Genomic DNA, 26,217 nt, shown 5'->3' on the forward strand with positions numbered 1-26,217 from the left:
TAATTTATTTTAAAATATAAAAGATATAAATGGATGATTTGTCCTTTAACATTTGTAGAAGCAATAAGGAACTCCAGCCTGTGCTATAATGTGAATATATTTACATGCACATAGTAGTGTATTTCAAGCTACATTTATTTGATTGAAAATACAGTAAAAACAGTAATATTGTGAAATATTATAATACCTGCTTTCTATTTTAGTATATTTTTAAATGTAATTTATGAATTTTCAGCCGCCATTGCTCCCATCTTCAGTGTCACATGATCCTTCAGAAATCATTCTAATATGCAGATTTGCTGCTCAGGAAACATTTCTTATTATTATCAAAAATTGCGCTACTTAATCTTTTTGTGGAAACCGTTATCGATTTTTTTAGTAACCTCTGATGAAAGTAAAGTAAAAAAAAAAAAAAAAAACTTTGGATCAATTTAATGTGTTTAATTGCTCAATAAAAGTATAAATGTATTATAAATTCTTACTGACCCTACACTTTTGAACAGTAGTGTTCATATTTTCTACATAACCTCTTGAATCTTATTGCTTAATTGTTTTATCATTTACTCACACTAATGTTTCAAACCTCTATGACTTTCCTAAGTTACCAGTGAATGCCATTTGGTGTTATTGACGTCAAAAGTAAATGTGATTTGAGAATTGCAATGGATTTTCAGGGAATAATGACTTAAATTTGTTTCTACATTTCTTTTTTTTGTCCACAGAAGTCAAACAGGTTTGGAATGACATGAGAGCAAGTGATCAGACACACTTTTTTTGGATTAACTGTACCTTTGGAAAAAGAGCTTGATATAACTTGCTATATCTCTTTAAAGATAAAAATGTAACAGCCTAAACAATCATGACGATGCTTTCAAGGAGCCAAATGCTGAAAAAAAAAAGAAGATGATCTCAGATAGATCCGATTTCCTCTAGGCCACATTGACTGCTGCTGAACAGTGACAGATGCTGTCAGTAAAGTAAAGGTGATCTTCTCAGTACCCTGTAGGAGGCTTAGGAACAATTCTGCTTATCTGATTTGTCTTTAAGACCGCTAATGCCGTCAGATGTCCAACAATCCCGCAGCTTGGATGACTAGGCGCAGCAAACTGTGAAACTATGACTAAAGTACTGTACATTCTGCTGGAAAATGAAAGCGTCTGTGGGTGAATGGGAACCATTTAATGCAGAAATTAATAGGAGATGGAAGTGGATTTTCTCTAAGGATCAGGCTAATAATCCATGACGTTGCTGCTTCTTTATCTCACAAAAACACTAAAGCATTAGAGGGAGAATTTGAGTGAAAAGGGGAAAAAAATTAAACTGAGAACGAAAGAGTAAGGAAGAGAGACAGACAGCACAGATTAAGTCTGGTCTTAATTTGTTAAACTGCATTAAGTGTATGTGACGTGGCTGGAGAGGCTTTACCATCATGATGTTGTAGAGCATGTGAGGTTTCACAGCAAAAAACACATGCAGATCATACAGAAGTACAGGCCTATGTTCCCAATATTGAAGCACCAGAATGAATTTTTTACCAAAACAATGCAATCGAAATTAAGGATCCCATTTACCTGAAAACCAAAAAGAAAAGAATATTTGGGTAATTAAATAGCCATTGGCAATCCAAAACCATCAAGTCTGAAACCAAATATATATATTTATTTTATTTTTGTATTTTATTTGATTTGCTCCATTGGAATATTTTCCAGTGCTGAAATTGATGCATCACTAGTTCCTAGAAACCACATTTTGTGTGCAACAAACTCCATTTGGACTAAACCTTAAAGGAACACTTCACATGAAAATCATGTCATCATTTACTTACTCTTGTGTATTTTCAAACCTGCATTACTTTATTTCTTTTGTGGGACACAAAAGTAGATATTTAGAAAATGCATTCTTGGCCAGCCATCAAAGAGTCACGTGACGTGCTCATGAACCTAGTCACACTTGAGTAGAGCTCCGTACCTTTGGCCATTTTTTGCTGATTTTTTTCATTTTATTTGAAGTTTTATTCATTAATAATACTTTCCCTGATGACATACAATCGGAAACAGTAGGAGTTGTCTCCGTCGGCTTCTCCGATTAATAAGAAATCCAAGCCACCGATCACGAGTGATATGGTGGACAAAATGGCGAACACTGTTACACACTTTGAGGACATTCTAAGAACTGAATTGACGGCGATGCGGAACGAGTTCGCTTCTCACATGTTGTTCAGTTGTTCAGTCGCTATGCTCTAAACTGGATCTTCTTATAGGGGAGATGAGAGAACAAAAAAAAGTTGTCGCAGATCACGATAGGAGAGTAGCCGCGCTCGAGCAACAGGTTGTGGACTTACAGGATCGCAATAGGCGCAGCAATCTGCGTCTGGTTGGATTGCCTGAAGGTTCTGAAAAGGACGACCCTATTTTTTTTTTTGAAAAGATAGCTACCGACGTGGCTCCCGTCTCTGGCAAAGAGATTGAAGTGGAGCGAGCACATCACGTACACAAGGCTCTCCTCAGATCGCACTAAACCACAGGTTTTCATCTTTAAACTGTTGCGGTAAACGGACATGGAGCTCATTTTGCCCCGGTGAAAACATCCGACGAAGCAACGCTGTCATTCTTTCCAGATTTTTCTCCGGTCACTGCAAAAAGAAGAAGTGTATTTGTGCCAGTTAGGAAGTAAAATGAAAGAAGCTGGCATCCAGAATTTTCTTCTTTATCCTGCAACACTGAAGGTCATTCTCAATCAAGGTGAACCTAAAATGCTATACTCCCCAGAAGCAGCACGAGTTTTTCTCAGATCCCATTTATCCACCAACTCTCAGTGAGCTTCAGCTGGACATTTGCGGTCTAATCGGAGAGTGGTTAGGTGACTGTTTTTCACTATTCACTTTAATGTTCACTTCTTAATTCATAGTTACTAGAAGCTTTCATTGTGCATACAGTATTGCTTACTGATTATGATGTTATTTTATTTATGTTTTAGTTGTATTCCTTCTCTCTCTCTCTCTCTCTCTCTCTTTTTTTAAATAGAGATACTACCTAGTCAATATGTGACTATGGGGCCAATGTTGGTGTTTTTTTGACGTCACGTTTCATATTAAGGGGTTCTGGCAGATCAAGGTTTGCTCTTGGTTTGATCTACCATAATTCATGGGAATGCATTTATGTTTTTTTTTTTTTAATAGTGACGGGAAGGGTGGGGGTGTTTAATGGTAGACTCAACTGGTTTTATTTTCAAACTTGTATTTTGTCTTATTATGCAGTAATTTTGTTTGATACCTACGACTGACCTTAATATTCTGAGTTGTAATATTAATGGCCTAAATGGCCCTCACAAACATACAGGTTTTCTGGATTTTTTGCGAAGAAGAAAGAGTGATATAGTGTTAGTTCAAGAATCCCATTTGAAAGAGGAGGATATACGCAGGTGTAATAAGTTTTATGAAATGATATCTCACTCATCTTCGGATACTAAAACCAAGGGTGTCCTAATATTGGTGCAGAAGACTTAGTTAAAATATTACTATTTTAGATAAAGGTTGTGATACAGACGGTAGAATAACATGTATAAAAACAATAGTGGAGAATAGGAATATTGTATTTCTTTCAGTTTATGCCCCTTGTAATCCTGACCCTACTTTTTCTCTGTTTTGTCAACCTATTTTCGGATTTTGAAACTGTATTTGGTGCAGATACGAATTCTGTAATGTTGCAAATGCTAGATAGATCTGGTCCTTAAGCTTTTATTTTATCTCTGAATATGAATCCGTCATCTCCTCCTAAGTGTAATCTCTGTTCGCAAGGATCTTTAGGCACATTTTCGCATTGTTTTTTTGGGAGTGCCCCTCTCTCTCACCTTTTTGGTCTCAGCTCTCACAGGACCTGTTATATTTTTTGGGTACTGAGATATGTTTGACTCCGCGCCATTTTTTCATGAATGACTTTTGGGACTTCACTTTGTCCGTCCAACAAAGTCTCTCACAGCAGCAAAAACAAAATTGTTAGTCAACTGTTGGAATCCTCCTCACACAATGGACAGACGAACCTGGACTGTGTATTTGTTGGACATTTCGATGGAATTCTCAACTTCTCGTATACATGGATCTCATGTGGAAACTGTGGATTTATGGCATTCAGCTTTTAATGTTGTGTCATCTTTTCTAAAATCTAAATATTTTATTGTGGGTTGGGGTGGGTTCTAAATTTGCACAGTTGCTTTTTGTTTTTTTACTGTTCCCAGAAGAAAATTTAATAAAAAGTTAACAAGAAAAAAAGAAAATGCATTCTTCTTTTTTCATAAAAGAAACTCACAGTAAAGTAACAAAAAAGGGTAAAAAAGTACAAGAAAAGCTTCAAAATTATAGTCCATTCATCTTATTGCAAACATTCTGACGCCAATTGAGTACATTTAAGTCATCCTTTTTCATTATTATTATGAATAACAAATTATATTTCAGTCTGTTCCTCGCACAATGTTACTGTGTGGCTTCAGAAAACTAGAAATATAGAGTTATTTTAAGGTGCTGTTTTATCCTATTAAGAACTTTCTTTTAGAGATGTTTTTCTCCATAGAAAAAATCTCTTAGAGAACTTTCTCCATTTGTGTTGTACAGAAGAAAGTCATAAGTAAATGAGGGCAACTTTTATTTGGGTGAACAGTCCCTAATATAAAATAAAGCGTTTCAAATGCCTTCCTTCACTGGTTACAACCTAAAATACAGGGGTTTTTGACACTAGTGCACTTACCGTGTGTTGGGGCAACCTCTCTTTCTTTTGAGAGGAACAAAACACTTCCAAGTAATTCTCACAGTTTAACTGTAAATTGAATGCCAGGGCTGAAAGCACAAGATTCCATAAAAAGATCCATAAAATGAACTGGAAAAGCCATGACATACCAAGGAAACGGAAAGTCCTCCGCACTAATGGGTTGAGGTAACAGCAGTCCCCAGTCACGATGGTCTTCTCTCGACTGTCAAGATCTTTCGATGTGTATTGTATCAAGAACAACACCGTTTCTGTCACGGTGATCTGAAACAGAGCGGAACATCAGAAAATGTCAAACGTCTGAAATAAAATTAACTAATACATTTTTACATTTTCTGAGGAAAATGTGAGTGGTGCTTATTAGTCCAATATGGTATTACTAGATGGTTTCTTAACAGCCCAAGTACAATAGCCCATAATCAAAACATTTTTTATTTTATCTGGTATATAACCCAGTATAGAACACAATTTTCAGTTTTCAGTGGGGGTGTGTGTGTGTGTGTGTGTGTGTGTGTGTGTGACTCTTCATCTAGTCATTTCAAGACTAAATGAAAAATTTTTAAAAATAACAAAAAAGCCTGAAATAGAAGCAAAATATTGACAAGTCTCTGGTTGCATTGTTAAAGCCTACCGGTCTTGCCTCTGCAAATGACTGTCATAATAAATGTGTTGTGTTTTATTGTGCTGATGCTCATTATGAGAATGGGCACTGTTTCTATCCCATAAATCCAAATTACAGTTCGTTCTCCCTTATTTGCATCCATTAAGTAGATGAAGTGTTGCAATATTGTTCTAGACAGAAGCCTCGCTTTGACTACAGGCCTTTTCACACTGTATACTTTATCAATAAGACTTAATAATTTGGTCAGATAGATTGATATCATTGATTAACTTTATTTGCCTATGTAACCCTTGTTACTGCATTAAAAGAAAAAATTATTTCAGAAACAGAATTAATATATATATATTTGAATGAAAAACTATGAAAACAGTAACATTTATTAAAATCAACAAAATCTAAATTTTTATTTTACTTCTATTGTTCTGGTCTTATTGTGACAAAGAAAAAGTGCTTAAAAAAGTGTTTTTGTAATTTTTCATCAAAATGTAATAACCTGCTCTGCCTGTGAAACGACCTTCCTTCTCCACTGATGTAATCAAGCCCTCTCATTTTAGCCCCTCCCCTTCATAATCCATTCAATTCCCAATGGTTGTTTAATATCCTGTCACATTCGGAATAACATCACATATAGTAACAGATACTTCATCTAAGATTAAATCATCACTTCATTGAATCAAGTAAATTGGGCAAATTCATGTCATCATTAAAAATGGATTTTAGGTTCCATAAAGATTTTAGGCATTTAAAGTAAACTATCAGCAATAAAACTAATGAGACATTTCTTTCTCTTCCTCTGTTCATGAGTGCAGAGATCCGGGTTTGACTGAGGTAACGAGACCAGGATACGAACACACATGAGGATCTTGAGGCTCTTCCTGATCTGTCAGAGTGATTTAAGAGCTTGTCCAGCTCCTCAAGGGTTTGCTTTTGGGGCTTATAGATGCAAGAAGGATCTTCTGCTTCCAAAAACCGAGCGACTTAATCTCACATTCTCAAACTGCATAAATCTCCACATAAAAATCTGGGTAGAGAAGCGTAAGAGTTTGGTGGCCTCTTTGCCCCCTCCTTACTTCAAAACAGTAGCACAAGCGCTCAAGGCTTTACACACATACATACTGCAGAATCTAGGTTATGAGCATCCAGCAGAAAAGAAAATGATCAGAAAAGACAGGAAAAATTGAAAAAAGAAAAAAAACAACATAGCCATTTGAGAATCACATCATTGCGTCTGTTTGATCTCTATATCCATCAGGAAATAGATTTAAACCAGGGCTGTCAATCAAATTACTTAGACAAGGTGTTGATTAATCACATATTATATCATAGCCTATATTTGTTGACAAAAACTAATTTAAGAGAATTTAAAGAGACTTTACCATGGTACATATGGACAATATAAATATGTATACTTGCATTTTTCTATATATTTACTGCAACAACCTCACAGGGGGGAAAAAAAACAACAACCTTAATTTCCAAATGAAAAAGGATATTCAACAGGGAAAAAATGACTTGATTGTATCCATTAGGAATTTATTGGATTGTGAAAAATGCTCTCTGTATGACAGGTACATAGAGGCTGAAAAATAAGAGAGCTTGGTGATGTCTGCTAAAAAGGAATGCAATTTATTCGATAGATTAATTTATTCGATAATGTTAGATTATGAAAACACATTTTTCTTGCACTGAATAATGAGATTAATATCATGCTGATATTAAAGGTGATGCATGCCATTGTTGTATAACTACTGTCACCAAAGAGAACTGAAAAAAAACAGGTTTCCCAAAATATGTTCCCCATCTCCCATTGGTCAAGCAAACCGATAGCTCCGTCCCAAACTCACATCATTGGTTGAGCTTGTTGTAAGGAAATGCTGGACAGGATTCTTTCATAGCAACTAAAACAGTATGACTGCCTGAATAACAACAGGAGGTCTAAAAGTAGGTTAACTAAATGAGCTTTAAACAGAGTGTTTATACTGTCAGCGGTTAAGCACTAGATTAAATTGTCAATGGCCCTGTCACATGTACATTAAAACTTTATTCAACTGATTAAAACCTGTTAATATTCTGAAATGGGTTCTTCCACACCAAACAGTTAAAAAATGATTATAGTACAGATGGTTTCAAGTGCATACGAATCTGCATCAGAATAATGAGGTTAAATCTTCAGGGTTAAGCTCTAAGCACGAGGTTACAGTCCTCCACCTGAGCAGGAATACCTCAACATTACACCATACTCTTATGTTGTGTTTTCACACAAGCTTGCCAACCTCAAGTGCTGCACGTAGATCTCAAGAAAAGGAAGAAACATCCAAAGGATGCAGCTGAACTAATTTCCTGGCTTCTTATTTTTACACAAACTTGGTTTAAAACCGTTAAATAACAGTTTTATAGTAACTTATTCTCATGTTTCTGCATAACGTCTCTCCAATAAATGACAGCACAATCATGATGTGTAACGCCCAACAGTGGGCCAGTAAACTCAACCATTTCCAACCTAATGGGCTAAAACTCCATAAACACACACCAATTCAAGCATGAATTCCTGATCACTCAGCCAGACATGAACATCTGTTGGTTTCTCGCTGGTTTGTAGGGCCCAGATGATCGCTGTTGACAATGGAGTGATTTTTGTTTGGACTGTGTTAATGAACAGCTATTTCATTCTCCTCGTGGCCCATTTTCTGTGGACAGAAAGTCTTTTCAGTCGGTTTCATAAAACTGAGAGAAATCTAGGAGGTCTTTTATATGGATGTACTGAATAAGGAGAATATACTAATGCTGTGAAACTAAACTCCACAGAGTCAAAACCTCTTGATGTTCCTCATTACATTTTTAAAATCACCAATTTTATGCAGAAACCCTTTAGCCACTGAATTTGGTATCATTAGTGGGATGTAAAAAGACAACTGACAGAAGATTATAAATATATCAAGACCACTGAGACATAAACTTGAGAGATTTAAACAAAACTAAATCTCAGCGAAGGCGTACGTTGAAAATTGGGGATTAAGAACAATTTCTTGTGATTTCGTCCTAGAAAGAGGAAATTACTAATCGATACTAACCAGTACTTACAAGAATTTATCACCTTCAAATGGAAACTCATTTCTATCACAAAAAAAAACAAAATCACGCTTTAGTAAGTCATAACTATGAGACAAAAAGTCATAATTAAGATAGAAAAATCTACATTATGACAGAAAAATTTTAAATGTCATCTGTCATCAGTCAAAATTATGAGATTAAAAATTGTATGAAATAAAAAGTCAATATTTCAACAAGTAATAGTTCTATGATAATTATATTATAATTCTGACTTAGTATTTCATAATTATGGTTTACCAAAGCATGTTTTTTTCTTGTGTGGTCCTGAAAAATGTTTCTTGTGTGGTCCTGAAAAATGTTTCAAACTAAATGTGAAACAATCTGGTAAAATGTATGTCCATGGGTCAAAGACAGAGGGGTTTTTCAAGAATCAAAACAATAAAAGTTCAATACATTTTGTTTTTCCCTACATTAGAATGTGTAAAATGTAATTTTACGTGGACACCAAAATGACCTTTCTCTACGATTTATAAAATTCTACAACAGAGTGTCATTAGTCAAAACAATACATCTTCATTACCAAGATGGCTGCAAAGCGAGTTGACTTGCTTAAAGGGACTTTGTGGTCAGTACCGACAGAGACTCGCACACATTATTTGCACACTGCAGAATACTAAAATATTTTGAAACCACTTGCTCATTTTGTAATCTTATTGATACCCACTTTGAAAGAAAGTCTGCCAGACAAAATACATTCAATATAATGAGTGGGAATGATCAGGATAAGTGTGATTACTGCAGAATGGATGCACTTACATGTGTGTTTGAAAGCATATCAGTGGATTTGCCATAAAAAAAATTTGATAATGGAAACTGTTGTTAAATTGTCCCTGATGGCAGTCACGACTCAATTGTGAACTCTACTTTGATATACAAATGTACACCAAAGTATAAAAGAAGTAGTTGGAAAGCCTCAAAATCTGTAACAAGTCGATATAAAAGAAGATGATGATCTATCACATCTGACTGCATGTCAGAAGCAGACGGCTGTCACCTGTATCTGTGGTTCAAAAAACAGAGTTTGTAAGCGTAATAGAAAAAAACACCAATTCACCGGCTTCAAAGTCAGAGAGAGACAGAGATCAAAAACAGTATACGCTTCACTCAAAGAAATAAAAGGCTTTCAGTGTTTTTTAACAATTTAATAATTTTCATTGATAATTTTACCTTCTGCAATCATAATTTGTTAATTTTTTTAATCTTCTTAAATCATAAATGTACCATAATTGCAAAGAACTGTTGAAATACACTGAACCTTTTGATGACAGTACTGTATATCTCAAATATATACACACACACACACACACACACACACATACATGCATATTTGTACATACAAAAGATGAAACCCTCTGATAATACCAGATTATCCAAAACACCAGAGAGAGAGACAGAGAGAATTAAAAATAACGAATAAAAAGTTATTTGTGAATGAATCGCATAAAACTTTCATGAATATGTCTGGGTGTATAATCCTTTAATAAATCATTAATGTGCACAAAATATATCATTTAAATCATAAAGTATTTATCATAGTAGTATTTGCAATGCATTTGAGTTTAGACTGATTTAAAAGAAAAATATGTTCACACATCATTTTTTACAGTATGACAGTAGCAGAATTTTTAAGCCTAAAATTTCATTTCCAATGCAAAAAGGTACTAATAACAGGATTTTCCTTATTCAAATATTATTTTTATTAGACATTTCTATGAGCCTCACCTAAAATGACGTCAAGCTGTAAAACTCTAATTGGAAGTCAGAGAAATATGTGCATGCTTATATTAGCTTATTAGTTATAGTTCTTAGTCGTGTGGTAATTGCTTTTTTGTCCTAAGTGACTTCAGCATGTCTTTATTACAGGGACAGTCCCCCTGGAGCAATCTGGGTTAAGTGTCTTGCTCAAGGGCACATGATGATAGGGGACGTCTCAATGAGTGTGCATGAGAATGTGTTTGGTATTCAATATAAGGCGTTAATATACAAGTGCACTTCCAAATCATGAGCTAAAATGACTGGCACATTGCATCTTAAACAAATAGTTCACCAAGAAATTATAGATTGCTGAAAATGTACTCACCCTCAGGCCATCCTAGATGTAAATGAGTTTGTTTCTTCATCGGAACAGATTTGGAGAAATTTAGTATTACATCACTTGCTCACCAATGGATCCTCAGCAGTGAATGGGTACCGTCAGAATGAAAGTCCAAACAGATGATAAAAACATTACAGTAATCCACATGTCTCCAGTGAAAAACAGTCCAAAACTGTTCTGAACAAATATGTCAGTGGATTTTGATTTAACAACACAACAGGCCACTTTTTCAGTGACATGTTTTTTTAAATTTTTTTTGGAATGATCAATTTGTTTCTTAAAAACATGTAGCTTTTCACTTCACAAGACATCAATTGATGGACTGGAGTTGTGTGGATTATTGTGATGTTTTTATCAGCTGTTTAGACTCTCAAGACGGCACCCATTCACTGCAGAGGATCCATTGGTGGTGAGCAAGTGATGTAATGCTAAATTTCTCCAAATCTGTTCCGATGATAAAAGAAACTCATTTACATCACAGATGGCCTGAGGGCGAGTACATTTTCAACAATCTGCAAAAGTCATCCTGAAAAGTCATTAAATGTTTGGGTAAAACGATTATACTCAAAGTTTGCTCATTATAATCTCTGATAAAGAATGGGCTTGTTGTGGTTTAGCACATTTGACAGTGATCATCAAATTCCATTCATTATCAGAAGCTTTATCAGAATTAAATAGGATTTTACGTTGTAATCTGTTTTAAATGAAGATGTGATGGGAATACTAGTATACCTTATCCAAATGTCTGACTGTCTACGTGTGATATCGCACAATCGCATCCGAATCCGACAGCGAACTTATTATGTTGAGGGATTTCTTTAATCATTCGCTTTTGCAAGACTTTTCCCCTATAATCCGCACCTTAACGCATCAATGTCATTTTTGTCAATATCAGCTCAAATTGAGCAATATCTCTGTCTGAAGCTCAAATCTTTACCGCAAGCCTTTCAGACTACAAATCACAGCGTGATGTTTTCAGTACGAGTCCGCCGTGGAGTTTATGAGCAGTACTTTGTGGAGATAGAGTTCATCTCTCTTTACGACAGCTTTGGCTGGGGTCACAGTGTTGCAACGTGGCAGCCGGATTGTTATTTTTTTCTGTCTAGAAAAACATGAGCCAATATCTGTCTGTGCTACTCAGAAAGGTGTTGGGGGGAAAAATATAACAACCTAGCTGCCATGTAGCAACACTTATAATCTGACAGCACTGTAAATGAAAAATGTATCTATTTGAGTCTGGAAACTGTCTAGGAGGGAATCACTGAAAATAAGTATTCTATATTTAATTTTCTTTCCTCCACTCATCTTTTTTTTTGCATTCAAACTATGAAGCCATACCAGCCTAACTAAACATACCAAACACTACTGCCATACTTTTGGCTGTCCACACTACAGTTTATTCTAGCCAAAAACCACTCAATTAAACAGGAATCAGTTGTCTGATCAACATGTAAAGTGACAAACCATAAGGTGTCAGAAATCTGAAGACAAGGTTCAAAATTTACGCTCACCAAGTGCTAAATTTGAGAAAAATATTTACCAAGGTTCAACCGTAAAAATGCAACTCTTAAAAATAAAGGTGCTTCACGATGCCAAGAACCTTTTTTTGTCTAAATGGTTCCATAAAGAATCTTTAACATCTGAAGAACCTTTCTGTTTCACAAAAAGGTCCTTTGTGGTGAAAGAAGGTTCTGTAGATTATAAAAAGGAGAAAGAGATTAAAGAACCTTTGACTGAATGGTTCTTTGTGGAACCAAAAATGGTTCTTCTATGGCATCGCTGTGAAGAACCTTTTAAGCACCTTTATTTTTAAGAGTGTATACAAAGAAAAAGGAGCTAAATAATTTAATTGTCATTGAGACAAAAACTATTATTAAAAATAAAAATACTAAAATTCAAAATTCAACTTTTATAATACTTTTAAAGGGGTCACATGATGTGATTTCAAGTTTTCCTTTCTCTTTGGAGTGTTACAAGCTGTTTGTGCATAGATAAGATCCCTGAAGTTGCAAAGACTAAAGTCTCAAAATCAAAGAGATATTCTTTATTAAAGTTAAGACTCTGCCACGCCCCCCCAAAATGGCTCATTCAAACATGCCCCCACATGTCTACGTCACAATGTGGAAATATTTGTGTAATGCCGGCCAAATGTTCTTGCAAAGAAAGGCGGCGTGGTTTCAGTAACCGCAGTAGTGTTGATGCAGCCATGTCAGGGAGACACTGCGTGTTTCTAGGCGAAAGCAAAAGCACTTTATTTGGCCTTCCAAAAGTAGATGCATTTAGGAATCATTAAGATTACTTACAACCAAAGACGTGTCACTCGTATAGTTTTGAATGGGGAAAAATGCAACGCTCAATATGGCCCGCTCTATCAAACGAAGCCCCGCCTTCTGAGCAAAAGAGCCAATCCCTAATCATTAAGTCAGCGAGTCATTGCAGATGCAGTTAGAAGCCCTGGTTCCTATAGAAACAGTCAGCGCTCTGAGACGTCTGCCTAGGACTGCACACTGGCAGGTCTAGCCTGAGAAATTAGCTTTTTTTTAAACGCCATTTAAGCAAAATAAACAACATTTATGATACAGTTGTCAGATTTCATTGGTGATTTCAAATATGAAATTTAATCGTAAGCTTGGCGACCAGTTTTGGAGAATTTGATGTTTCCCCATTCAAAGAGATAGGAGCTGCACTTGCATGCCCGAGAGGCGTTTCAAAGATGGCCGCCGAGTGACATGACTTGTCTTAAAGGGACTTTGTTACAACAGAACATCAACGCATTTTATAGACGACCGTTTCGTGAACCTAGGAGAGGAGGTAATTCTGACTTTGCTATGACAATCAATCTGGCGCTTCTGAATCAGCTACTGTAAGTATGTTTTGTTATTTGCTATTGACTGTTCAAATGTGGAGCTTTGCGTGTCGTGTGTGTGTGTGTGTGTGAGAGAGAGAGAGAGAGAGAGACAGAAACAGGGTCACATCACAGTGGAGTCAGCTTTCTTAATGGCGGCTTGTGTGCAAACACAGACGAGCTTCATCACTGTGTCTGTCACGCGACTATGTTCTCCTTTCGGGCTTGAACTGATGGTAAAACTAGGGACATTATTAACTGTCTTTACATTTATTTTGAAAGATGAAGCTCGTGATTATGGAAAGGGGCGTTACATTTCCGACGAGTGCTTGCGGTGTTCGGCCAATCACAATGCACTGGGTCAGTTGGCCAATCAGAGCAGAGTGCACTTATCGGAAGGAGGGACTTTGTAGAAAACGGCGTTTGAGAGAGGCGGGGCATAGAGGACCTACAATAATGTACAGTATTTTAAAAATAATGTGTTTTTTGAACATTAAAGCATGTCAACATATTCTGTTACACCAAACACACAAAATAATGATCTTTAAAAAAGCATCATATGACCCCTTTAAAAAACGCATGAGACATATTGCATGGCTCCATTGACTGAATTTGGCTTGTACTCACCCCACTGTCTCTCTATCATTAATGATAATTTTTATTTATTAAGCCATATTTTTGTGGCTGATAAGTAATATTTATGGCAGGTGAAACAAAATTACAATTGGACCCTGGCTCAAAGATAGCATTTACTTGCTATTAAATATCTCCAACAAAATTCCTGAATGGCAAAAAGAAAAAAATTGTCCACTGAATGTGACATCCCTAAGAAAAAGTAAATAAATAAATACAAATCTGCATGACATTCTCTTGTATATTTAGCAGAAACAAACTAATGAAAAAAAATCAAAATCAAAATGACAGAGTCCAATCAAATGCAATCCTAACAATAAATAATTAATGAAACCAAAAGAGAACTCAGAGAGGTTCACATTTTAAGCATAAAACTTCTTTTTATCTGCTGCCATTCATCTGTTAAACACATTAACTGGATACAGAGCCACACTATGAGCTGACAGAGCAGCAAAGGTCCAGCATGGTGGCACTTCAGATTGAGTCACTGCCACTGATGAAATAATGTGGGCTGGTGAACATTAAATTACAGACAGTGAGATGTGAGATATCTATACTCACAGTTTGCTGTTTTCCCTTATGAAAAAAAAAACACTGCAGTTTTCAATGAACAAGTGTTATTAAACAACGACACAGTTGTCAGTGAATAGTCAAGCTAATGAAGGCATTCGGTATTGGGGCAGTGCCTGGTGTGATCTAACATCAAAGGCTTCATCTTCAGCTAGATATGAAGCGACAGGGGGTTTATGATATGCAGGTTTAATTTATGCATGCATGGATAATGAAATCTCATTATGCTGATTTACCAAGATGGAACATGTGCAGTAAACATATTTGGATCTGGTTAATTATACAATCTTGCATGCATGAAAATGAGTATTCTATGCAATGGTTTAAGAAATAACCTTTAAATTATAAATAAACATAGAAAATCAGGAGAGTTGGAATGTATTTGAATGTGAAAGTGATGATGAACAGCAGTGTCGACTAAAGGCAGTTATGACTCACACACAAGTCTCGTCTTAAAGACTCATGGTGTGCATTATTTCTATACCTCAGACAGCATTGCCAGCATTACACAGCATTGTTTTTTAATAAACCTCTTTCTTATGCATCTCTAGCTCAATCAATCAATAATAAATAGCACATGTTACAGTATTCTTATGCACACCTCTAAAAATCAAAGCAGAAATCAAGCAAAATCACTTATCCAATCAAAATCTAAAACAAATCATGTATTAATTATTATAGAACCACTTATCCCATGGCACTTGGCAAAAATGGCAAAAAAAAATTCTCAAACCACTAATCAGTCTCTAGCCGGATCTACTTCCAGGCAATCATTTCTCTAATCAATCAAAATCAAGGTTTGCATCTCGAGTTTGATTTGCTTCCACGCAATCATTCATTTCATAATCCATAAATGCAAAAAAAAATAAAAATAAAAAAAATAAAAAATACAAAAGGAAAATCAATATGAAAAACTCAAAACAGTATGAATTAATAATAAAGACAATCGATATCAAGTGATCACATCAATCTCAGGTCTGATAGCCTCTCATGTAATTATTAATTTGTGAGGTACTTAATATGACGCATAATTGAAAACCAATATGAAAATCACTTGAAAATAATAACTTCATTCTCTAGCAAATAAATATGTATAAATCAAGTTTTGCATTTCGAGTTTGATTTGCTTCCATGCAATCATTCGTTTGATAATCACTTAAAAAATACAAATGAAAATCAATATCAAAATCTCAAATCAGTATTTATATTAAAGACAATCAATGTCAATCACTTCAATCTGATAGCCTTTCATGTAATTATCAATTTATGAATTAATTAAAATAACATCACTGAAAACCAATGTAAAAATCACATGAATCATAACCTCATACTCCATTAAGGAAAATAAATATCAATCTAAAAAATAAATCAGTTCCTAGTCTGATGTGTGTGCTTTCAGTAAATTTTTAATTCATCAACACTTAACAGGTAAGTCAATATGAAATCAGATAGAAATTAATATGAAATCACTTATCAATCCGATCTGCCTTGATGAAATCATTCTTTTTTAATCAATAATTGTGAATGCACAAAGATAAATCAACTGATAACTTGTCAATCAATAACACTTACGCATCCACAGTTATTACTTATAAATATCAAGCTTAATTTGCTTTTATGCAATAACTCATTCATTTGTTAATAAATTTAAAGCACTTATCAATGATAATCAATATAATCGCTTATCAATCAAGTTATCATGCATCAACCTCAAGCCCGATCTGCTTTTAGGCAATAATTCATTCATTGATCGATAAATTAACTTTTCAATGATAATCAATATCACCTGACCACTCAATATCACTTAGCAATCAATGAAGTGACTGCACAAGCACTGTCTTGAGTGACTCACCAGCAGCGTGGGGACTCCGGTGACCACCGCGTACAGCAGGGCAGGCGGGATGGCGCTCGTGTCTTCGGGTCCGAGGTAGGGTTTCGTGTACGCGGTCTCGTAGCAGAAGAAGCCCTGCACGTGCACGTTGAACGTGTCCGTGTACTCGAAATAATATGCCAGCATGACCGTCCCCGCCATGATCACCAGCTGGAAATAAAGCATGGTCGTCAGAGAGTGGGGCAGGAACATTTACCAACAATCCAGTGGAGAACCTCCAAACATTTGAGCTCTCGTTATAGTTCCCGCATCTCGCCGGGGTCTGACGCTCCGAGCGCACGCGAGGTTGGCACGCGAAGACGCACGCGCTCGCATGGCACAGCGCTCGAGCTGGAATGAGAGAGCGCGAGAGAGGAGAGCTCGATAAAGTGCCACCGCGCGCTCCTCACTACAGCCAGCTGATGATGAAAAGACACGTCAGGCGCCGTGCCCGCGCCCCACCACCATCATCATCATCATCCGCTCAGAGGGTTTAAAGAGAGGCGCTAGTCCGTCAGTCACCAAATGTCACCTCGGCTCTATCAGCCCTGATTAACAGCAACAAAACTGGCTATTTCTGTAAAATATACTAACTCACAGACAATACACTGAAAAAAGAAATCAAGCGATGATTTAAAGTTCATAAAAACTTTGACCAGTCCTAAACGCACACACTAACACAAAACACCATCAGGTCGCTCAGGTTAAATATAAAATGTAAACAAACATGATAGTTAACGCAGGGAATTCTGGGAATGCTTCTTTAAAGAAAGTCATACTTTTTAGCTTATAAAATACAAAATTATATATATATATATATATTCACACACACACGTGCGCGCATCTATCTGTCGATCGATCAATAGATGTATGTATGTATATATAGCCTATATATATATATAGAGAGAGAGAGAGAGAGAGAGAGAGAGAGCCTATATCTATATCTATCTATCTATATATATATATATATATATATATATAAAATTTTATTTATTTTTTTTTCAATCGATTAAACGATACTAACATAGTCATGACAAATAGCATCTAAAATTTAAATTTGAAAACATTAATACATTTTTGGCTATGAATTATGAATAAAGGCAAGTATAATCAGTACCAATAATACCTCTATTACTTTTATTTTTTAATCAAGTTTTTAATGTAAATATGGCCATTCAACATTACAGTAAAATTTGTGCCATCATTTTAAACATTTCATAGACATAAACTGTTACAGAACATTAACAAATATTCTACATTTTAATTACCAACTTTACATTTCAGACCCAGAAAATCTACCAGAAAGACAAACGCTCTTTTCTTCATAAAAAGACAAACTAATACTCCTACTAAGAACTGGTTGCAACGTGTTTTCTCCCAAAAGTAGGTTACACTGTTTTATTGTTGAATAACAGCATAAGAAATAACATATTAAAACCAAAGCCCAACACTGATCAGCTGCATCACTGTTTAATTAAACCGTCTTTGACTTTATCTCAAAAGCTTTGACACTTTCAGCTTTTTCAGTTATCAAATTTCTTTAATAACGAACCTCACCTATTAAAACAGCTGTGATAAAGTCTTACGGGGATTCATTTCCTCCCTTTACAAAAAAAAAAAAAAAAACATTAATAAAACTCGAGTGAGACATTGTGAGGAATCATCTGCCCTGCTGGAACCCCTCAGATGTTCACATTAACCTTGCAGAGAATCAATTACAGCGTTAGCATATGTGTGACAGGGTGACGGGGTACAGCCGTACATCTGTTAAAAACTCTAGGAAAACTAATCATGATAATTGGGCAGCTGTTATTTACATTACTGTGACAGTCAGAATGTGTTTCCACAGAGAACAAACACAGCAGCTGGGCTGATAAATGTAGGTGTGGTTTCCATGATGGGAGAGGAGGGATTGTTCTTTATCTTAGCATCACTAATGATACAGTGTTTTATTATTTTGGTAATTTCGCATTTGATATTGGCTATTGATTTCTTTGAGTTCAAGAATATGATTGATGATCTTGGGGATCTTGTTACGAACTAGGAGCGTGTTCCGAACATAATTTATCACTGAACATGAAAAGCTTATTCTTGATTTTCACAGTTCAGAAACACCCCAAGGAGCAGCTGGCCTAGATTGAGTTACTAAACCCACAGACCAATAAATCAGAGTCCTAATAAAGATGTGTTAGAGCGCATCACTATTACAGAAAAAAGACAATATTACAAAGTAATGTAACAAAAGACACTAGCACTAAAGCACTAAACGATATTCATAAAGCACTTAAAAGCAGAAAACTGTGCACATTTAATCACTGCTTCTATAAAACAGCATCTAAAGTATTAAAAGACTAATGACGGAAAGCAACTTCAAAGCAACTTGCGAACTTTATCTTTCACGCCACGCTTCATGAGAAATTCATGGCCTGTCTTCAATGTACTTGAGAAGATCTGAAGGGATTCTCTTTGCCTCTTTCTAAATATTTGTGTCAGGCTCAGAAATATTGAAATAAATGCCACTCTCTGAGAAGAGCAACATCTATGCAATGATTTCAAATGTTTAACCATGACATTATTTCTACTGCAGAATACACATAATGGGTCTGTCAGTTCTTTTACTAACCTTACATTACACTGCTAATCTTAAAATATTCTACTATTGTATGTTTTAATGTATTAAAGACATGAAATGATCCCACGATGCATGGGAAATCCCCTGAAAGGTCCTATAACCTTGTTTTCTGGCTTTTGATTGAACTGATTTTGATTGATACACCCGATAGAAACCTTTAATGTTCTATATGTATTCTAAGAGTGTAAAAAAACATTAGAAATCTGTGCTGGTAGGCTGCAGTGTCATCGTCAACATGAGAGCGGCTTTGGATGAGATGGTATTCTGAAGTTAAAGCTCATATTGGATTCTTCTAGAAAGGGCTTTTGGTAAACAGCCAGCAAGAGCAGTTAACTAGTGTTTGAGGGCCACCATACTTCATCTAAATGAAATGGTTCAACTACAAAGACTGCATGTTTGATTAACATCAATTAGAATAGTCTGCCTGAAACATTAAACGTCTGAAATAGTCCCCATTAAAAACAAAACACAATGCCGACTCCACAAATGTAGAAGAAAAGAGGTCAATTGGTTGCATGTAGACGTCTGAAAATCAAGCTAAGAAGATTGTTTCCTTTTGATTAATGGAAGGATAATCAAAGTAGAACAAACTCATGTATGCATGTATGTATGTGTATATATATATATATATGTGGACATGCACCTACGATGACAATTTCAGACCCTCCATGATTTCTAAGTGGGAGAACTTGGAAAATAGCAGGGTGTTCAAATACTTATTTTCCTCACACCCTGCTATTTTCCAAGTTCTCCCACTTAGAAATCATGGAGGGTCTGAAATTGTCATCGTAGGTGCATGTCCACTGTGAGACAATCTAAAAAAAAAAAAAATCCAGAAATCACAATGTATGATTTTTAACTATTTATTTGTATGATACAGCTGCAAATAAGTATTTGAACACCTGAGAAAATCAATGTTAATATTTGGTACAGTAGCCTTTGTTTGCAATTACAGAGGTCAAACGTTTCCTGTAGTTTTTCACCAGGTTTGCACACACTGCAGGAGGGATTTTGGCCTCCTCCACACAGATCTTCTCTAGATCAGTCAGGTTTCTGGCCTGTCGCTGAGAAACACGGAGTTTGAGCTCCCTCAAAGATTCTCTATTGGGTTTAGGTCTGGAGACTGGCTAGGCCACGCCAGAACCTTGATATGCTTCTTACAGAGCCACTCCTTGGTTATCCTGGCTGTGTGCTTGGTCATTGTCATGTTGGAAGACCCAGCCTCGACCCATCTTCAATGCTCTAACTGAGGGAAGGAGGTTGTTCCCAAAATCTCGCAATACATGGCCCCGGTCATCCTCTCCTTAATACAGTGCAGTCGCCCTGTCCCATGTGCAGAAAAACACCCCAAAGCATGATGCTACCACCCCATGCTTCACAGTAGGGATGGTGTTCTTGGGATGGTACTCATCATTCTTCTTCCTCCAAACACGTTTAGTGGAATTATGACCAAAAGTTCTATTTTGGTCTCATCTGACCACATGACTTGGACACATATCCTCTGGATCATCCAAATGGTCATTGGCAAACTTAAGTCGGGCCTGGACATGTGCTGGTTTAAGCAGGGGAACCTTCCGTGCCATGCATGATTTCAAACCATGGCGTCTTAGTGTATTACCAACAGTAACCTTGGAAGCGGTGGTCCCAGCTCTTTTCAGGTCATTGACCAGCTCCTCCCGTGTAGTTCTGGGCTGATTTCTCACCTTTCTTAGGATCATTGAGACCCCACGAGGTGAGATCTTGCATGGAGCCCCAGTCCGAGGGAGATTGACAGTCATGTTTAGCTTCTTCCATTTTCTAATGATTGCTCCAACAGTGGACCTTTTTCACCAAGCTGCTTGGCAATTTCCCGTAGCCCTTTCCAGCCTTGTGGAGGTGTACAATTTTGTCTCTAGTGTCTTTGGACAGCTCTTTGGTCTTGGCCATGTTAGTAGTTGGATTGTATGGGGTGGACAGGTGTCTTTATGCAGCTAACGACCTCAAACAGGTGCATCTAATTTAGGATAATAAATGGAGTGGAGGTGGACATTTTAAAGGCAGACTAACAGGTCTTTGAGGGTCAGAATTCTAGCTGATAGACAGGTGTTCAAATACTTATTTGCAGCTGTATCATACAAATAAATAGTTAAAAAATCATACATTGTGATTTCTGGATTTTTTTTTTTAGATTATGTCTCTCACAGTGGACATGCATCTATGATGACAATTTCAGACCCCTCCATGATTTCTAAGTGGGAGAACTTGCAAAATAGCAGGGTGTTCAAATACTTATTTTCCTCACTCATATATATATATATATATATATATATTTTTTTTTTTTCGTCTGAAAGGATGAGTCCTCTATTTGTAACTAAGTGAAAATATGAGAAGGTCCGGTCTCTTCTGAGCCTGCAGAAGGAAGCTCAATATCAAAGCCAACTATAGTATATGAATGTTTTAGGCAAGTATAAAGAATAAGATCTCTCTCCTTCTACTAGTTTGGTGCTGCTTGCTTAGCGGCTGTTCCATAACTTATTCATACAGCTCATGATTCTTTTAAATGACTCTGTGACTTTAAGACAGACGCTTCACAGAGCACTTTAATCATCCACTTTTTCCATATAAAGGCGTGGGTGTAATGAAGCATTAAACTCAATATTAATGCAGATCATTCAGGAAATAAGGCAGAGAGGAGGCAGGGCATTTCTACTGTACACATCCCTCTCTCTCTCTCTCTCTCTCTCTCTCTCTCTCTGCCAGCAGTCTTCCTCTAAGCATTAACTTGCTTTTATGAATGTCACAGAGAATAACACTGCCACCGGAAAAAAGTCTCATTACCTGAAAGGGAGAACTTTCTTAGAGAAATTTGCCTCCTTTTTTGGGTTTTATGAGGCCACCCTTTTGCATATGATAAAGATATTTTATAGAGAGGAAATTTAATGTAGCCTTTGATTTAATAGGACATTTGTTATGTTAACAGGTTCTTTTACATCTATTTTAATAACACCCTCATGTTATTTCAAACCTGTATGACATTTTTTCTTCTGTGGAACACAAAAGAAGATATTTTGAAGAATGATGGTAATAAAACAGGGTCTTATTGACTTCCATTATGTTTTTTGTCCATACTTTGGAAGTTAAAACCATTTGATTCCATTTGAAGAAATGTATATAAGTTTGGAACAACATGAGGGTGAGAAAATAATGACAGAATTTTCATTTTTGGTGAACTACCCTTTTCATGTCTCCTGGGACTCTGCTAAAATGACAGCATATGCACTACACCTCCAGAAACTGATATTTTTCAGCATTTTATGGAATCAGACTTTGCCAAGCCAAGCATTATGTTCAGATAATTTTTCGTCTGCCATGTTTGTTCATTTTGAACAAAAGCAAACAAATAATTAGGTAGTGTTGTTCAGTTTGGCAGAATGTGATCATAGCTTCCACTTCCAAACATTAATTTAATCTACAGTTCAGATTCATATGTATGTTCTGGGAAAACCAATGGCACATAAGACTGCGTATATCTTCTATATAGTCTTAAATTAATTAGATCATTTCAAGAATCTCAAATTTGTGTCACTGCTAGACAATTACATAAGAGATAAAGTAGAGCAAGCCGTTCATTACTGCAAATTAAACCCTTGATCAGGACATATTGGATTCTTACGAGTTTATTTCAAAATAAGGACAAGCTGTCTGTACAGCAAGAGTATAGGGTGTAAACAGACATTTAATTGTTTGAACAAAATGATTGCTAGAGACAGCTTAGTAGTTATTCAATTCTACGCCCTTAAAAATCATAACAAGAAATGGAAACTTTGGAAACTACAGTTCTCTCCTTAAATATGAAGAGGCCAACCAACATTAATGAGTTGATCCAAATTTCATTAAAAGCTTATAGACGTAATTATAATATAGCCTGAGTCAGACATTGAAATGAGTTGCCGTTTTTGTTTGATGTTTTGTAGGCCTAATGTTTCTTAAAAAAAAAAAAAAAGAAATCATAAAAAAAAAAAAGATTCATGGTACCTGCTCCAAAGTCCCGATCTGAATCAAAAGATTTATGAACAACATGCTCCGAAGTTCTGATCTAAATCAAATAATTTGTGATATGCAAAGTTCCGGTCTGAATCAAAATATTCATGAACCAACTCCAAAGTTCTGATCTGAATCAAAAGATTCACAAACCCGCTCTGAAGTCCGGATGTAAATCAAATTATTCACAATTGGCGCTTCTAAGTCCCGATCTGAATCAAATTATTTGCGAAGATTCACGAACCCGCTCCGAAGTTCCGATCTAAATCAAATGATTTGCACCGAAGTCTCGATCTGAATCAAATAATTTGCGAACCCGCTACGATCGAAGTTCCGATCTAAATCATGATTCGTGAACACGCTCCGAAGTCTAATCAAAAGATTCACAAACCTGCTCCGAAGTCCCGATCTAATTCAAATGATTCACCATACACGCTCCAAAGTCCTGATCTGAATGATTTGCGAACCCCCACCGAAGTCCCGATCTGAATCAAAAGATTCAAAAACCCACTCCCGATCTAAATCAAATGATTCACAAACCAGTTCCTTACTCCTGATTTGAACCAAAAGATTTGTAAACTTGCTTCGAAGTCCCGATCTGAATCAAAAGATTCAAAAACCCACTCCCGATCTAAATCAAATGATTCACAAACCAGTTCCTTACTCCTGATTTGAACCAAAAGATTTGTAAACTTGCTTCGAAGTTCCGATCTGAATCAAATGATTCATGCTCCAAAGTACCGATCCAAATCAAATGATGCGAACCCGCTCCGAAGTCCCGATCTGAATCAAAAGATTCAAAAACCCACTCCCGATCTAAATCAAATGATTCACAAACCCGTTCCTTACTCCCGATTTGAACCAAAAGATTTGTAAACTTGTTCCGAAGTTACGATCAAAATCAAATGATTCATGATATGAGCTCTGAAGTCACGATCTGAATCAAATGATTTGCGAACAGCCCTCCAAAGTTAGTCTGAATCTATGATTCACGAACCCCTCTTCGAAGTTCCGATCTAAATCAATGTTTCGAGAACCCGCTCCGAAGACTCCGTGACAGTTCAATCATCTCATACTATTGAAGTGAATGTTAAATTTATCAGAATATATATATTGTAATAAATATTTCAGAATAATTGTTGTAGGCCTATCTGATTATCAAAGTCAAAAGAGCAAATGTGAGAAGCAGATGAACACAAAACAGCATAACAACTTGAAGTTAATGAGGGTAAACTTTATCATTAAACTGAACTGTGCACACATGTTTGAAACCCTTTGGCTATATATGTTCTTACTCCACCAATGTATTAAATGTGCGTCCTTGAAAGTGTGCGGATTTTTAGCGTATTTATACTTTAATTTCTATGGAAATATCAGTGGTATGACCTATTTCACATGCGGCTGAAATTAAAACAACAATGGTTACATAAATATATTTAATTGTTTGATCAAAGTTATTGCTAGGGACAATTAAGTGGTCGCTGGATATTGATAGGGACATGTCCCTAGCGTCCCTACTAAATTCAACACCCTTGCTGTACAGTAGCCTACATTATGCTGTTTTAAACTTGAATAGTAGCGTCAAAATGATAACTATAAATGTAGGTTTGCACTAACCCATAATGTACAAATACTGTTGCCCAGCAGAGATCCACAGTATGACATTATCTCATACAAGTGCAATGTTTTGAGTGCCAGCAGTGTATCGTTAGTGTATTGGGGCTCACTGGATCAAGAAGGAATTATAGTCTGTCCACGCTACTACAGGCATCATTGGATGTTGAAAGAACTCTTCAGTCGACTTCTCTTGACTTTAAAAGGAACCTGAGAAATAAAATATGGAGCCGTGCTCTTGCCTCAATGGTGCCACACTACTTGCACTACTGCAGAAAGGAAGTGCCACCTAGTGGCCACTAGAATAAGAACAACCTTGCCACTCACTACACAACAAGTAGGACTAACATATAAAAACCAAATCATCAGGTGCATTATGAAAGCCTTATTTAACATGCATGCAGAAAATGAGTAAATATTATAATTAAAATGATAATATAACATAACATAATAATATAATACAATAATATATCTTGAACACCTTTGCAATCTACTAGCAACCACCAAAAACAACCTAGTTTTGGCCGTACTCTTCAGTATATGATATATGATATGATATATGATAGCTGCAATTTAATTAATTTAACTTATGAGTTTCAAATTTCTTCCCCAACAACCGACTGAACAACCCTTCAAATTCATTTAGAATCTGTTCCTGACTTACTGCATCACAAAAACACAAAATCTAAAATCTAAATTCTGCTTGAAACAAGTGCCACCCAGAACAGAAATGCTATCAAGCACTCTTCCTTCTTAGGACTGATATTTCAAACCGGAGCCCTCTGTGATCTCATCACTGGACAGATCTCAACAAGGCATTTCGGAGCACTTGCAAATATTTGCAGACAGCCACGTCGCTGATTGCTGTGGCACAGCAAACAGCTGTTTCATTCCTACGGCCCTGTGCCAGCCTCAGCCCTTCAGATTAATGAGGACGGGCCCACAGGGAGCGATGACCAAGCATTTCATTACAGGCTAACAACAAAAGCTAATTCAGCACTGTCTCTCATGACTGTGATCCCTTCGGACATCAGTAAACACTGCCGCATCGTGGAGGGAATTAAGATTTTTTGCAGCGCTCCATGCATGATATTAAGATCTCAATAGGCCACTGACAAGCTTAGTAAGCTAAAAGTGCCTTTGCAAACCTCTACCACCCAAAAAGTAATTAAAAATTGATCAGGGTCTGTTGAGATTAAATTGAAACAAATTTTAAAAATTAATTTATTCCTGCACTGTAAAAAGTGAAAGTACATAATAATAAAAATAAAAATAAAAAGTTAAGTGAACTTGATAATTCAATTAACTTATTTTTTTAATTATCATTTACTTAAAATTAAGGCAACGGGTTTCCTCAATTTTTTTAAGTTAAGTTGACTTAAATTGACGAAATTTCAGCATCATTACTCCAGTCACATGATCTTTCAGAAATCATTCTAATATGCTGA

General features: G+C 36.2%; 1 protein-coding gene across 5 annotated transcripts in view; it reads right to left on the reverse strand.

Annotated features, from left to right (window-relative positions):
• plppr5b (phospholipid phosphatase related 5b) overlaps positions 1 to 26,217 on the reverse strand; it is a 56,520-nt gene that overhangs the window by 23,874 nt on the left and 6,429 nt on the right. For 3 of the 5 annotated variants that reach the window (XM_058766110.1, XM_058766107.1, XM_058766108.1), the window contains 2 exons: positions 16,486 to 16,674; positions 4,889 to 5,021 (listed from right to left, as the gene is read on the reverse strand). In XM_058766110.1, coding sequence (XP_058622093.1) covers positions 4,889 to 5,021; positions 16,486 to 16,674 — 322 coding nt within the window. Of the gene's footprint in view, positions 1 to 4,888; positions 5,022 to 16,485; positions 17,180 to 26,217 lie in introns of those variants that run through there. The other 2 variants (XM_058766111.1, XM_058766109.1) reach the window with 2 other exon arrangements.

Source organism: Onychostoma macrolepis, chromosome 24, assembly GCF_012432095.1.
Source record: "Onychostoma macrolepis isolate SWU-2019 chromosome 24, ASM1243209v1, whole genome shotgun sequence".
Lineage (NCBI taxonomy): Eukaryota > Metazoa > Chordata > Actinopteri > Cypriniformes > Cyprinidae > Onychostoma > Onychostoma macrolepis.